At 44.4% G+C, this 12,446-nt stretch overlaps 1 protein-coding gene and 1 long non-coding RNA gene across 7 annotated transcripts; one reads left to right on the top strand and one right to left on the bottom strand.

Moving 5' to 3' along the window:
- Positions 1-7,121: 7,121 nt before the first annotated feature.
- Positions 7,122-11,878, bottom strand: LOC135385163 (uncharacterized). 6 transcript variants are annotated; one of them, XM_064614344.1, is made up of 6 exons: positions 11,380-11,878; positions 11,069-11,290; positions 10,747-10,897; positions 10,010-10,598; positions 7,752-7,832; positions 7,122-7,406 (listed from the first exon to the last, which is right to left on the bottom strand). In XM_064614344.1, the coding sequence occupies exons 1-3, from the start codon at positions 11,562-11,564 to the stop codon at positions 10,750-10,752; spliced, it is 555 nt and encodes a 184-aa protein (XP_064470414.1). In that variant the 5' UTR covers positions 11,565-11,878; the 3' UTR covers positions 7,122-7,406; positions 7,752-7,832; positions 10,010-10,598; positions 10,747-10,749. The 6 variants fall into 6 exon arrangements, with proteins under 6 accessions (XP_064470414.1, XP_064470413.1, XP_064470412.1 ...); XM_064614343.1 differs by lacking the exon at positions 7,122-7,406 and adding an exon at positions 7,553-7,608; XM_064614342.1 differs by lacking the exon at positions 7,122-7,406 and adding an exon at positions 7,553-7,580.
- Positions 7,825-8,387, top strand: LOC135385164 (uncharacterized). Its single transcript, XR_010420331.1, has 3 exons — positions 7,825-7,854; positions 7,966-8,128; positions 8,234-8,387. It is a non-coding gene; the product is annotated as an uncharacterized LOC135385164 (long non-coding RNA).
- Positions 11,879-12,446: the final 568 nt, after the last annotated feature.

The raw sequence follows: 12,446 nt of genomic DNA, 5'->3' as shown, positions 1-12,446 counted from the left end.
GGTTTGCAAGCATGTTGGTGCTGTTGCTTGGTACTTGCTTGATGTTCTTCGGGCTGGCAAGTCTTACATCCCTGACAGCGTCTCATGCACAGAACAGCGTCAAGAATGGGGGCGTCGCAATGTTACAGGGAGCATGAGCTGCCAGGAGTTTAACCAGCTGCAATTCATAAAGCATGTCCCAGGAAAGAGTCCAGCACGATCAACGACCAAGACAAAACTAAAAGCCAGGGTACGACCAACAGAAAGTGCTCTCAGACTACTTAGTTACGGTATGACAGACAGCGGTGAATCCCAAATGCATGCCGCAATATTAAAAGAATATGACTTTCAACCAGTACAAAAGAAGGTCTGTGCCAGTGCCAGTGGTACACCGTTAGTGAAGCCGAACCCGATAAGTCTCCCACTGAAAGTTCTCTGGCATGAAGAGAACAGGAGATTTCCGCAGCATCACCATCTGAATCTGAGAGAGGCTCAAGAACTTGAAAAACAGACACGTGGGCAAAGTTCAGTGAAACTGTGGGCGAGTGAGAGGGCCAAGAGAATCACAGCATCCCACTTTGGCGACATCATTAGAAGAAAAGCTCCGATCAACGAAGCTTTCACAGAGCCGATATTTTCCAAACGATGTCGCCCAACCAAGTACATGAAAATCGGGCAGGAAAACGAAATGTAAATGTCGGCACTGGAAAGATACGAACGTTTAAAAATTTGCAGGTTTTCCCCGTGGGGCTGTGGGTCAACCCTGGTGTCCCAGACCTTGGCGCATCACCTGATGGTCTCGTGTATGACCAGTCTGTCATAGAGTACGGGTTAGTGGAAGTGAAGACTCTGGCAAAAGCCAATGAACTTAACGTAGAAACAGCAGTTGCGACCTCAGACAAAATGGCACCATTCCTAAAGAACGAAAAATTAAAGGTGACTCACAAGGGGGGGGGGGGGCACTACTACCAGATACAAGGACAGATGGCTTTGACAGGGCTGTCTTGGTGTGACCTCGTCGTAGACAGTGGTGCAGGTGTATCCTTTGTGCAAAAGGTTACATTCGATGAGTGTCTTTGGAAGACTACCATGCTACCAACCTTGCTCAGCTTTTGTGAAATTGCTACCACCGTTCAGAACGTGCTGCATGCCTAGATTGTGCAGCTTACTTATCCTACATATTGAACATATTTAAAAGCGCGAAAAACAGAGGTGGACGAGACACAGAGCAGAAAGACGTGGTGCTCTTTCAACAAAGTTTAATCAACAAAGATTTTCACAACCTTTAGAGGCAGTTAATTTTTTTTATGGCATGTTAGTGCTGCAAAGCAACTGTGGCTATGAGTAGCGTACATATGTGAACAGATGGAGAGAGGAAACTGTTCTGTGATGTGATGTGATAGAAGAAAAAAATGGGAAACTGTTCTTCTTATGCTCAACATGTTGAGAATTATACGAAATCCTCTTTGGCAGTAACAGACTGATTTCAAAATATGGCGTAATAAAAGGCATGTGACTTTGGAATCACTGCAGGAATTTATTTACTATCCTCTTGTTCTTATTTTTGCATGTCAACATGTGGGAATGTGCCACAGCACGAGCACAAGCTACAGATAAAGTAAATTATGCGCAACACTATAAGAAAAGACGCATAGTTGGGCTAGAAAACATTAAAGGGATGGTCTCGTACTCCCTGGCCCTCTCATAAAGTGCACCATTCGATTGCCCTTTGTTGGAAATGGAATAGTGCGAATTTACCCGACAAAGCACGCCACGGTTATTAAATAAACGAATTAAATCGATAAGGATTGCACAGCATACCGCGATTTGTGTTGGCAACAACAACAACCGGTACGTCGGCGTGCGGGCACTACGAGAAACTCCGTGATTGGATGTAGAAATCGTCTGCTTTCGCGCGCGCTAGCAGACGACTGTCTGGAGACCGTGGAACCCTCGTACATTTTCTTTCAGTTGCCAAGAGAAAGACGCATATTGTAAGAAGCGGCCTACTTGCTGGGTTAGAGAAACGGTGTCAATCCACCTTTGCGTCCTCATTTCGAGAGCAAAGGGAAGCTGGGATGACTCGACCTAAATAAAATCACTTGGCGCCTTGAGCTTGCCTAGTACACTATCGTTCTGTGTTTCGTGAATTTCTCATCGTTACACCTACGGAACATGCCGAATGGTGGAAACTATTGTAGCGTGCCTGGGTGTAACAACAGGTCTGTTGTCAATGGCAATCTGAGTTTTTATACCCCGAAGGACGAAGCGACGGAGCGTAAATGGGAAGCAACCATCGAGAATCACACACTCGAAGCGTCTTCAACGAAAGTCCTGAATGTGAAACGAGTGTGTTCCGCACATTTCGCTGATGACGCATATATGGTCAGGGATCTTCTGCAAGCGCGGTTCGGGATGGCGCCAAAGAAGATGCGGCTCGATGTAGGAGCCGTCCCCACGATCTTCGGAGCAACTTCTGGCGACAACGGTCTTAACATCAGTAACGAATCTGATGTGCATAATTCTGAGGTCAGTATATTTTATATGAGCCCGCGAAACCCCGAACTGTGCCGCGGGCGTACCGCGAATGAGTACTGAACCAACCGCATGTCGTAATTGTTGCGTACATCGCCTTTCCAGGCCTGCCAGGTGCTGTCCCAAACGGAATCGTGTATCGCCGAACCAGCCGAACATCGTGAGTTCCATGCTATGTCTTGACGTCGCACATGCGAAAAATAACCAACGTTTGACTGCTGTTGATCCAGGATATTTTTTCTGAGGGGGGGCTGCCCTGGACAGCATGCTATTCCACTACCAGGGTCAACTGAAACTCTGTGTAACGACTGAAATTGAGTGTGTGTGGAGGGTCACGGCATCCGGATCCCCTCCCCCAGACTCCGTCCCTGGTTGAATAGTATGCTGGTGGGATGGCAACAACAGCTGTTTCACTTAATTGGCACAACGCGCAAGATCGAAATGTTACGGTTCACACGCTAATATACATATCCTTGCATTTTGGCTGCATTCTATTGTCACAAAACGAGGACTGGATTTTATTATTTTGCGTTTTACTTATTGCACATATCTTGCAACAGCTGTATCTTTCATCTCACTTGATCGTTTTTTTACCCTTTTAGTGACAGACAATTCAGAGGGAGCAAGATGCGAGAGCAGAGGAACTTTCCTTCCTGTGCCACAGTCAATATCTGATGACGGTATGTCACCAGCAGACATGTATAGCAACTCAGTCACATATCTGCTTACCGTTTCCCCCTCATTGATGCGAACATATATGTAGAATATTATATCTAGTTCATTAACATGCCGTGACAAAGGCAGCTTCAACTGCAACAATGATTAAACTCACTTTGAGAAATTAGTTTAACACTACCATAAATACCACATTTTAATTTTTTTTTCCTTTTTATGTTGTCTGATTTATTTTCTACTTTATCACTTTGTGACTTCTCCCAACATGTCAATACATCACTGCTATGAACACATTGCACATCAAATATAGAAAATACCGGGTGTAATTATGTGGTGGCTAACTATAGGATGCTAACATCTGCTCGAAAACGAAGCCTTCAATGGTATTTTGAAATGCGGACGCGTCTGTACCCTTCTTTTATCCCAAAGACGCTTCGTCATTCTCGTTCTCACATTTTTCTTTTACGAAATCTATGGTTGTCGCATCGAAAAATAGCACAGCTCATCATCTTTCAACGCCACTAGCACGAAAAGTGACCATCAGTGGGAGGAGCTTACGAGAATGTCACGTTACTGCCACGTCACATAGTGACGTAGGTGAAAGCTCCCTATAGCATAGCTCTTGATTTCCACGTCTTTTACAGTCAACGTGCTGGTGCTTGACGGGTTGCCCTTACAACCCCTGATACCCTACCAAACTGTAAGCCAATACGGGTTCAAGTATACACTTGTGCCATACAACCCAGACAAAGGCGCAGGAGCTACCGACAAGGCCACACAGACAGCTGTTCCAACTTGCACTCTTGGTATGCACATCTATGTTCCTAAATTCTGTATTATATGGTTTCTTCATCTAGTTTTGTTTGTGGATATTACAAACTGCACATGCCTTTTAGGAACACAGACTCATCTGCACCATCCTAGAGTGTCTACACAGGCTTCTGTAAATCCTGCCAGTAAGGTGTCATTGGTCTCAGCAAGCAGCAGCAGTTGCATGCCCGAGTGTGGCGACAGCGGCATGGGCAGCCACTTTGAGATGACACCACCAAACATGTCAAGCTCACAGGTTCCTGCCTTGCCTCTCGACACCAGCCAACCGTTGCTAAGGAGCTCCACCCCGATACCAAAGGAGCTCAACATAACTGTTGAGTCTGAATAGTACGTAGCTTAGTACACACAAACAGTATGCACTCTAAACGGGAAAAAAAAATTGGACAGAAAACTGCGCATGGATATTATTTACGTCAAAATACGTATTAACCGAAGGGACCACATATAACATCTGTGCAAATTAATCTTTGAACAATCCTGTTGCTTTGCTTATTGAACGCAGTTTCCATGAAATGTTTCTTTTTTTCTTTCTGCAGCCCACGTGATCCGCATGACACGACATTTCAGCTCTCCAGTGACTCAGAAAGCACAGACTCTGACGAGTAAGCTTACGTGACTAAAATTAGTGCACTTTATTTGTCGATTTGCTCGCAAATTATGAATGCAAATAATCTACTGATGCTTTCAGGTTTGAGAACGAGGAGCTGTTCAGGTTGCAGCATAAATCCCATACTCGTAAAACGTAAGTGTGAGACATTTCATTGAGTTGATTGTATCTCAGCAGAGGTCAATAATGGATCCAGGACATTTGCTCACCGGACAATTGTCCACCGACTGAAAGATAAACGCGGACAAATACTCACCACGGTTTCTGACGTGCTTGTTGTTTTTGCAAGTTATGTGTGTCGTGTTTGGTGGTTCGTGCAAGTGGAATAGAAAAAGTATATTTCACAAGTATACTTCATTATGCATCGGGGTGGGGTGGGAGATGACTGCTGGGAAACATCAAATTTGTGGGTCATGTTTGCAACCGCACCCATGACAACAGCCTCTTATTAGTATAAATACCTCATACATGCGCACAAACACAGAAGCATCGTAGGACTCTCATGGCAGTAGGGTATGTTGATAAAGTCGGAGCATGGGTGTACCATTATTAAGGGCACATATCTGTTGTTCATTTACTTTCAAAACATACCTTTAATAGCTACGAAGCGGACCGATATAACTTGCAAAAATGCTGCATGCCTGGCAAGTCTAAAAGCGTATAAAAATAACGTGTACCGATCAATGCCGCCTTTACATAATACTGTGAGGGTTATACTGGGATTAGTGCTACATAAACTAATCCGATCACAAATTTTAACCCTGACCTCGCGGAATGCAGTGCGTACGCATACATATACGCTCTGTTATTGTGTCGTGAAAAGTCGAAGCTACAAAATTAGCTGTTTTCTTTTCATGCTTCGACGAGTAGCTTTTACGACGACGAGTATAGATGAACCTCAGAAAGGTCTTTTTGTACTTCATATCTCACAGGGCAGTCCAGCTTTGTGTATGTGAGGTTGTGTTCCTTCGTCAAATATTCCCTGTACAGACAACGAGCACTGGAAGACTTTTTACCACACCCCTTATTTCTTGTAAAATAATTACCACACAGATGCCGACACGGTTTCCAAGAGGTTCGAAAAATAGAATTGTGATTTTAAAAATACAACGCTGATTATTATTTACTGTGTCACACAGTGTAAAAGGTGAAAAATAGAACGAGTGAGCAAATGTCCGGTCTCAGCATGGATTGGTGAGCAATTGCCCACTCTGTCAATAATACAGTGTATTGTGCCACAATGAAGCATTTTGAATTTTGAAAATCATGTTTTATATGTCTTTTAGGTGTGCTGCAGATGAGAGGCTATTTATCGTAGCAGAATCTTGTTTAAGAGAGCTGCTATCAGTGTGTCCTTCATGCCAGCGAGATGATGTTGAAGCTGATATAACTCTCAAGGGCACCTGTGTAAGAGCAAAGATGACATGCGGTTGCCAAAAAGAAAGGCTGTGGTACAGCCAGCCATGGGTGGGCAATAGGCCACTGGGGAATGTTTTGCTGTGCTGCGGGATACTTTTCTCTGGTACAAACATTGCCAAAGCCCTCCGAATGCTGAAAATTATGGGAGTCCCAGCACTCAGGAGGTCCCAGTTCTACAAAACGCAGCAATGTTATTTGTTTCCTGCAGTAAACAATGTGAGTATCTCTGATATTTAGGATAAGCTGACTGTGTGACTTATAAATGACATCAGTCAGTCCTCTCATGCAATATGTCTTACTACAAGTGCAAAGTCACAGAGTGCAAAATCATATGCAGTGCATACAGCATACATTAATATAAGCGCTGTTCATTTACAGGTATACGAGACGAAGCAGCAACAACTGCTGGAGGAGCTGCGCCCAGTGCCTTTAACACTTGCTGGTGATGGGAGGTGTGATTCTCCAGGTCACACGGCTCTCTATGGCACGTATACATTACTGGAGACCACTGCCAATCGCATTGTACATTTCGAGTTAGTCAAGGTAAAAACGTGTATCTTTACGTGCTATGCCAAGTACATTTCAATGCAGAAACTTTATGGGGCCATCAGTGGTAGCAAATTCCTGGTAGAACTGTTTCTGAAATGCTGTTATATTTTGATTGATTCTTTCTGATTTTACAAAATTTAAACCTGCAAACACAGTCTGGCTATCACATTATGTCACATGCACCTATAAAGCAGCAGATTGAGAACCAATCCACGTGGCAGTCGGCCCTGTAAACGCTTTAATACCTCACAGATTTTTAGCAGTATACATTGATGAATTCACTGGATTTCTTTCTAACTACTAGGTCACAGAGGTGACAAGCAGCAACGCCATGGAGAAGCATGGGCTACAAAGGTGTCTTGCATTTCTCGAGGTGCATGACATGGTAGTAGACATGCTTGTCACGGATCGGCACACAGGCATCAAAGCCATGATGAGAGACTTGTGCCCCCACATTAAGCATCGATTTGATGTGTGGCATGTTGTCAAAGGTGAAATCACAGTGAAATTGAAGCTTACGGAAAAATTTTACATGTGTGCTTATAACAGGTATCAAGAAGAAACTTCTTGCTCTCGGTCGCACAGCAAAGCATCAGGTGGTGCAGCTGTGGATCGAGAGTATAGTTCGGCATGCCTACTGGTGCCCCAAAACCAGTGGGGATGATGGTGAACTGTGCCGGGCTAAATGGGTGTCCTTGATGAACCATATCGTTGACGTCCATCAACACGAAGACCCTCGGTACCCTGTCTGCTACCACGGGCCAGTGTCCCCCCCAAGGGAATGGCTGAAGGAAGGTGAGCAATTGAAAATCTATAAAGAATGATGTGTAGTAAAATTTCATGACATATAATTCCAGAAAGTGAGACCTACATGCGCGTGCATGATATACTGATGGCTCCTACACTTCTGAAAGACATTCCGGTGCTGTCATCTACAAATCAGACATTTGGCCTGGAAGCATTTCATAGCGTTCTCCTTCATTTTCTGCCAAAAACACATGGCTTCTCAGATGCTGGAATGCGTGCGAGGTAATAATAGCACTTGAAGGTTCTGATGTTATAGAGAAAGAAGCTAGCAAGGTGAAATCACAAGCAATATGCATTGTTTCTTGTCAGAACACAACTAGCAATCTTGCATTATAACGAAAATGCGGACCGCGTCCAGCTGGTGGAAGATGGTGCAAAGCAGTACCGCCTGAAACCATCCAAGGTGAAGAAGACGTGGCTCGCCGTCCCACTGAAAGAAAATGCCACACACAGTAAGCTATACAAACATTAGGCATGCAATGAGAAACATTGTGACTTAGCAAAACATGTAATAACTGTGGCCTTGGAATTATATAATTACGGATTTTTCTCCTTTTGTGCAGACTACACAGTGACACTAACTAATGCAGTTTTGAGCCGCATGCAACAGTACCCAACCTTTGAATCGGCAAAACAGGCACTAGTGTTCAAGGCTCAGCCGGCCCGCTCAACAACGTATGGTGAGAAGCCCACCCTTGCCGATGCTGTTAAGCAACACAGAGCCAGGTATTTATACTGCAGATGATTATACTCGTGTATCTACTCAGCATTTTACTAAGTTTACAGCGCTGTCTGCAATGCTGAGTACATTGTTACCTCTTCTGTAAATAGGTTCAACATTTGAGGGACCCCGTGGTGACTCTGAAGCCGGCCCCAGTCTTCTTTGAAAGTCCTCATTTGTCACCTCTCTTCAAAGAAGACAAGAAAAAAACGGCCCTTATCAGGGCCACCCAAATGTCTTCAACAGAGCCCAGTGCTGCGTTATAAACCCTTGCTAACGAGAAATGCAGTTACTGTGCTCAACTGTGTGTGGATTACCAACATTCCCACTGTCCTTATAACATGGCAGCTGGGATTTTATGTCCCAACATGTGTAGCTAAGAGGCCACCCAGTGGCTAGTGTGTTGTTTATTGGCCATTTGTATATTTTTTCTGCGCATACAGCTCTGTGATGTGTGTATGTGGTGTGGTATGTGTGCGTGGTGATATGTGTACGTGGTACAGAGTCGTGGGCATTTTATCATTTCCACATTTCCTTTCAGATAATTTGTATCGCTGCACCGTGCCCTCCGTTGACATTTTCCACCGAAATGTGCATTACCAGTCACAGTGACACCAATACTCACTACGTCACTGACCAGCATGGCAAATGGTAACCCTCTCCGTAATCACAAAGTACGGCAACTGCATGACCTCTGTGCATGTCTGCCCCTCTATCAATTTTCATGAAAGCAACATGGACGTACTCAGGATTTTTTACAAGTGGAGCAAAGTGCTTCTGGGGGGAGTGCGCAAAGCTCGTCCGTCTGTTTTCCTGGAGACGGATGCTGGTGACATGTGGTTGCTCATAGGTTCATATTATGATATCTGAGAAAAATATATATCGGTATACAGGGTGTCCCAGAAAACGTGTCATTGAATTATAATAAAAAAACTACACCACCTAGAATCATGCGGTCAACGGCATTTGTTCTTCTAGGTTCTTGCCACCTCCTGATGTGAAGGTCGTGTAACGTAAGTTTAATTACGTAAGTTTTCGCAAACTGAAGTCTTAAATTTGCCAAGTAAAGGTCCCTTTTTTACCCCACCAATGTGAAGAGCGTATCTAATTTATTCAAATTATTGATAATTGACAGGGATATTCAGGGGCTATCCCATAAAAAAAAATAGCCAAACATCATGCTCTACGGAGCTAGCGCGCGACAAATTTTTCAAAAAATCTTTGTCAGTCTGGCGAAAGGAGGTTGGAAACCCAGCTCACACCTGCAACGTAGAAAGAGAACACAGGTATGGCGTATCGCGTCCGACTTTCATTGGGATCGCACTTTCCCTCTTCCAATTTCAGGAACTGTTACTTTTTCTACTATCACTCTGCGGGCTGGACTTGGAACCTCCTTTCGTCGGAATGAGAGCGATTGCGCTCGAAAAGTCGTCTCGCGTTATGGTTCCGTGCTACGAAAAGCATGATGTTCGGCTATTTTTTCCGATGGGATAGCTCGCGAATATCACTGTCAATTATCATGAACTTGAGTGAATTCGGTACACTCTTCATATTGATGGGGTAAAAAAGTGACCTTTACTTGGCAAATTTCCGAGTTCAGTTCGCAAATATTTACACAATTAACTGGCGAAAACCGAGTAAGAACAAATGCTGTTGACCGCATGATTCGAGGTGGCATATTTTTTTTATTATAATTCAATGACACGTTTTCTGGGACACCCTGTATGGATAAGAAGTAAACAAATTTCAGAAGTGATATCGAAGCTCCAGGGAGGGGCCATAACCCCTCCTTGCCCACCCTCTGGGTACAACCATGGAAAGCAACCTATATTGACACCACCAGACTACAAAGGTTCCTAACACTGTAAGCCGTGAAAATTTCCTACCTGACTGCTTCAGACAAGTTGCTCCTGTATTCATTTGACAAACTACGCACTATTGCATAGGTGATACCTGCAAGAAACAATGCATGTGTAGTAGATAAATGCAAAAAAAGTGTGAGAGAGAAAGATTTGGAAATTTGCCATGTTCATCAATAGAATCAGTAGCTCCAATCTTATGACATTGCGTGTTTGCGTAAAGCTGTCTATTGGTCATACTGGTATTCTATTGAAGCTTTCCCTATTTGTGGGAATTTCCACAATGTTTTCCTAGAAATGTTGATGCAAAGTAATGAAGATAAGGGCTTGTTCTATGCAGAGGCACAGTCTTTGCTACAGGCATGTGGGATGTCCCTGAAAAGGGCCTTTTTTTCCTTAGACGAGGGGTAAGTGAAGGTCTCGACGTAGATCAGCTTATGTGGATCTTTGTGTCTGTCATCTCCTCCTGGCACAATGACGATGAATGGAATGCCTCTGCCCACCAGGTTGACAACCTTCCAATGCTTCCTGGGGTGGATACCGAGAACAGCATCTTTCAGAAGTCCATCCAAGACCATGTTCTTCCTGCAGTGGTGTTGGCAACAATTTTTTATCCCTGTAACCATTCGGTACCAATTAAATGGTGACAGGCGCATGTGATGCATAGGATGAAGAGCCAAAATGCTGAAATGTTATCTAAGGACTGGGGAACATAACATTCTTGAATGCAAATAAAAAGTTGTGTAACAAAAACAATACATTACCTTTCACGGGAAGTAGCCTGTGTACGTGGCAGATGGGAACAGGTTCCGAATAGTGCGCACAACACAGCCTGGAATCTGACGTCTGTTCCTTGGGCCAAGGTACCCCCATATCCAATTGGTGAAACATGCATATGCTGCATATCTGATGCACCTGTCAAAAGTAGTTGAAATGCAAGTCAATCCTACGTTTTTTTATATGTGTGTGAGAACAAATGTCGCGTGACGGTCTGTTAAACAATCCCTGCAACTCTTGTGCCTTTGTTTCATCCACATATCCCGTATGCCTTCCCGTTCCCAATAATGGAAAATGGATGCGACATACCTGTTGTCGTTCGGATCCAGTGGCCGTAGCTCACGGCTGTGTCGCCGATACGGAGCGCCGTTAACTATCAAAAGTTCCCGGCGTGTACAGAAGTCGGGGAACAACACATGTTGCGTGATGCAGCGAACGCCGGCGCCGTTAACAACAGGCACCACGCGATCGACAGCCATGCAACACACATATTCGTCAACCTCCTGCGGCGAGCAGTGGCTACACATGCACCTGTAATGATTGTGCGAGTTAGAAGTGGTCACGAAACGACTCAATGTGCGCAAAATCGCCCGTATTTACTGTATAACAGTCTTACGTACCTAAAGTCAATCGGTTGAATATCGTCTACAACTTCCACTTGTTGACCACGTTGTTGTGGCAAAGGGTCAGCCTCGTAAGGATCGTCGATATCCTCGTAATTCAGCCGATCGACGTCAATAAAATCATTCTCGTCACCGCTGAGCGACAGGGATTCGTCGCTATTGCTAAATTCGCTGTCAGACATGACTACGTCGTGCGTCAACTACCTACGACCCCAGCTACTTACAATTACCATGGCAACCGCGCCGAATGCACACAGCTGCTTTCTTTTCTGCTCAGCCAATGGGCGCACTACCAGAGCCACCCGCGGGTCGACGTCATACGTGACGTTACATGAGAGGGAAGCGCAGGTTCCGTCGTCTGCTATTACGATGTGTTTCGACAAATTCCTCGAAAACGGCTGCGTTATTCCGAATGAAACTTTCACGGTTGTACTTGTAGAGCACTCGTGAATATAGTTTTGGGTAAGTTTCGGAATCGCCCCGGCTGTACGAGACCGTCCCTTTAAACTAAACCACACTGACCACACTTTACTCTCTACTACACTGTTGGGGAAAAACAAATTCCTACAATGAGCTCTTAGAAAATAAGCATACATAGTGTCCATTTCAACTGTGAACAGAATTAACAATAACAATAATTTGTAATGAACACTCTGTATACACACTGCATGTATACATAAGACCGGGGCATGTGAACGTGGCAGTGCCTAGCAGACTTTTACTCCAACCACATTTCCACATAGAAAAGCTTCATCCCCAAAAGTTGCGAACTACTTGCAGTTAGGAGTTACTTGTATGTCTTGGGACAAAAGTTTACGGAACACGGCAGTGACGTATCTCTTCGGAGTGGTCCTGTGCAAGATATCAGGAAGAGGTCAAATAAGAAATGGATGACTGCTATCAATCGCTCAGTATGTGTGTCCGCTCTTGGTTGCTGCTAGAGTATCACTCCAAGGAAAAAAAGCGACACCCCAGTGTTTCGTGAACTTTTGTCCCAAGCTGTACAACACCTGCTACTCAAAAATCCATTACTGAATCAGTACTGTAAGAATACCTACTTCCTG

This window comes from Ornithodoros turicata, chromosome 2 (assembly GCF_037126465.1).
Source record: "Ornithodoros turicata isolate Travis chromosome 2, ASM3712646v1, whole genome shotgun sequence".
Taxonomy (NCBI): Eukaryota; Metazoa; Arthropoda; class Arachnida; order Ixodida; family Argasidae; genus Ornithodoros; species Ornithodoros turicata.
Note: the sequence above shows the minus strand (reverse complement) of the source record. Positions and strands in the feature narration are given on the sequence as shown.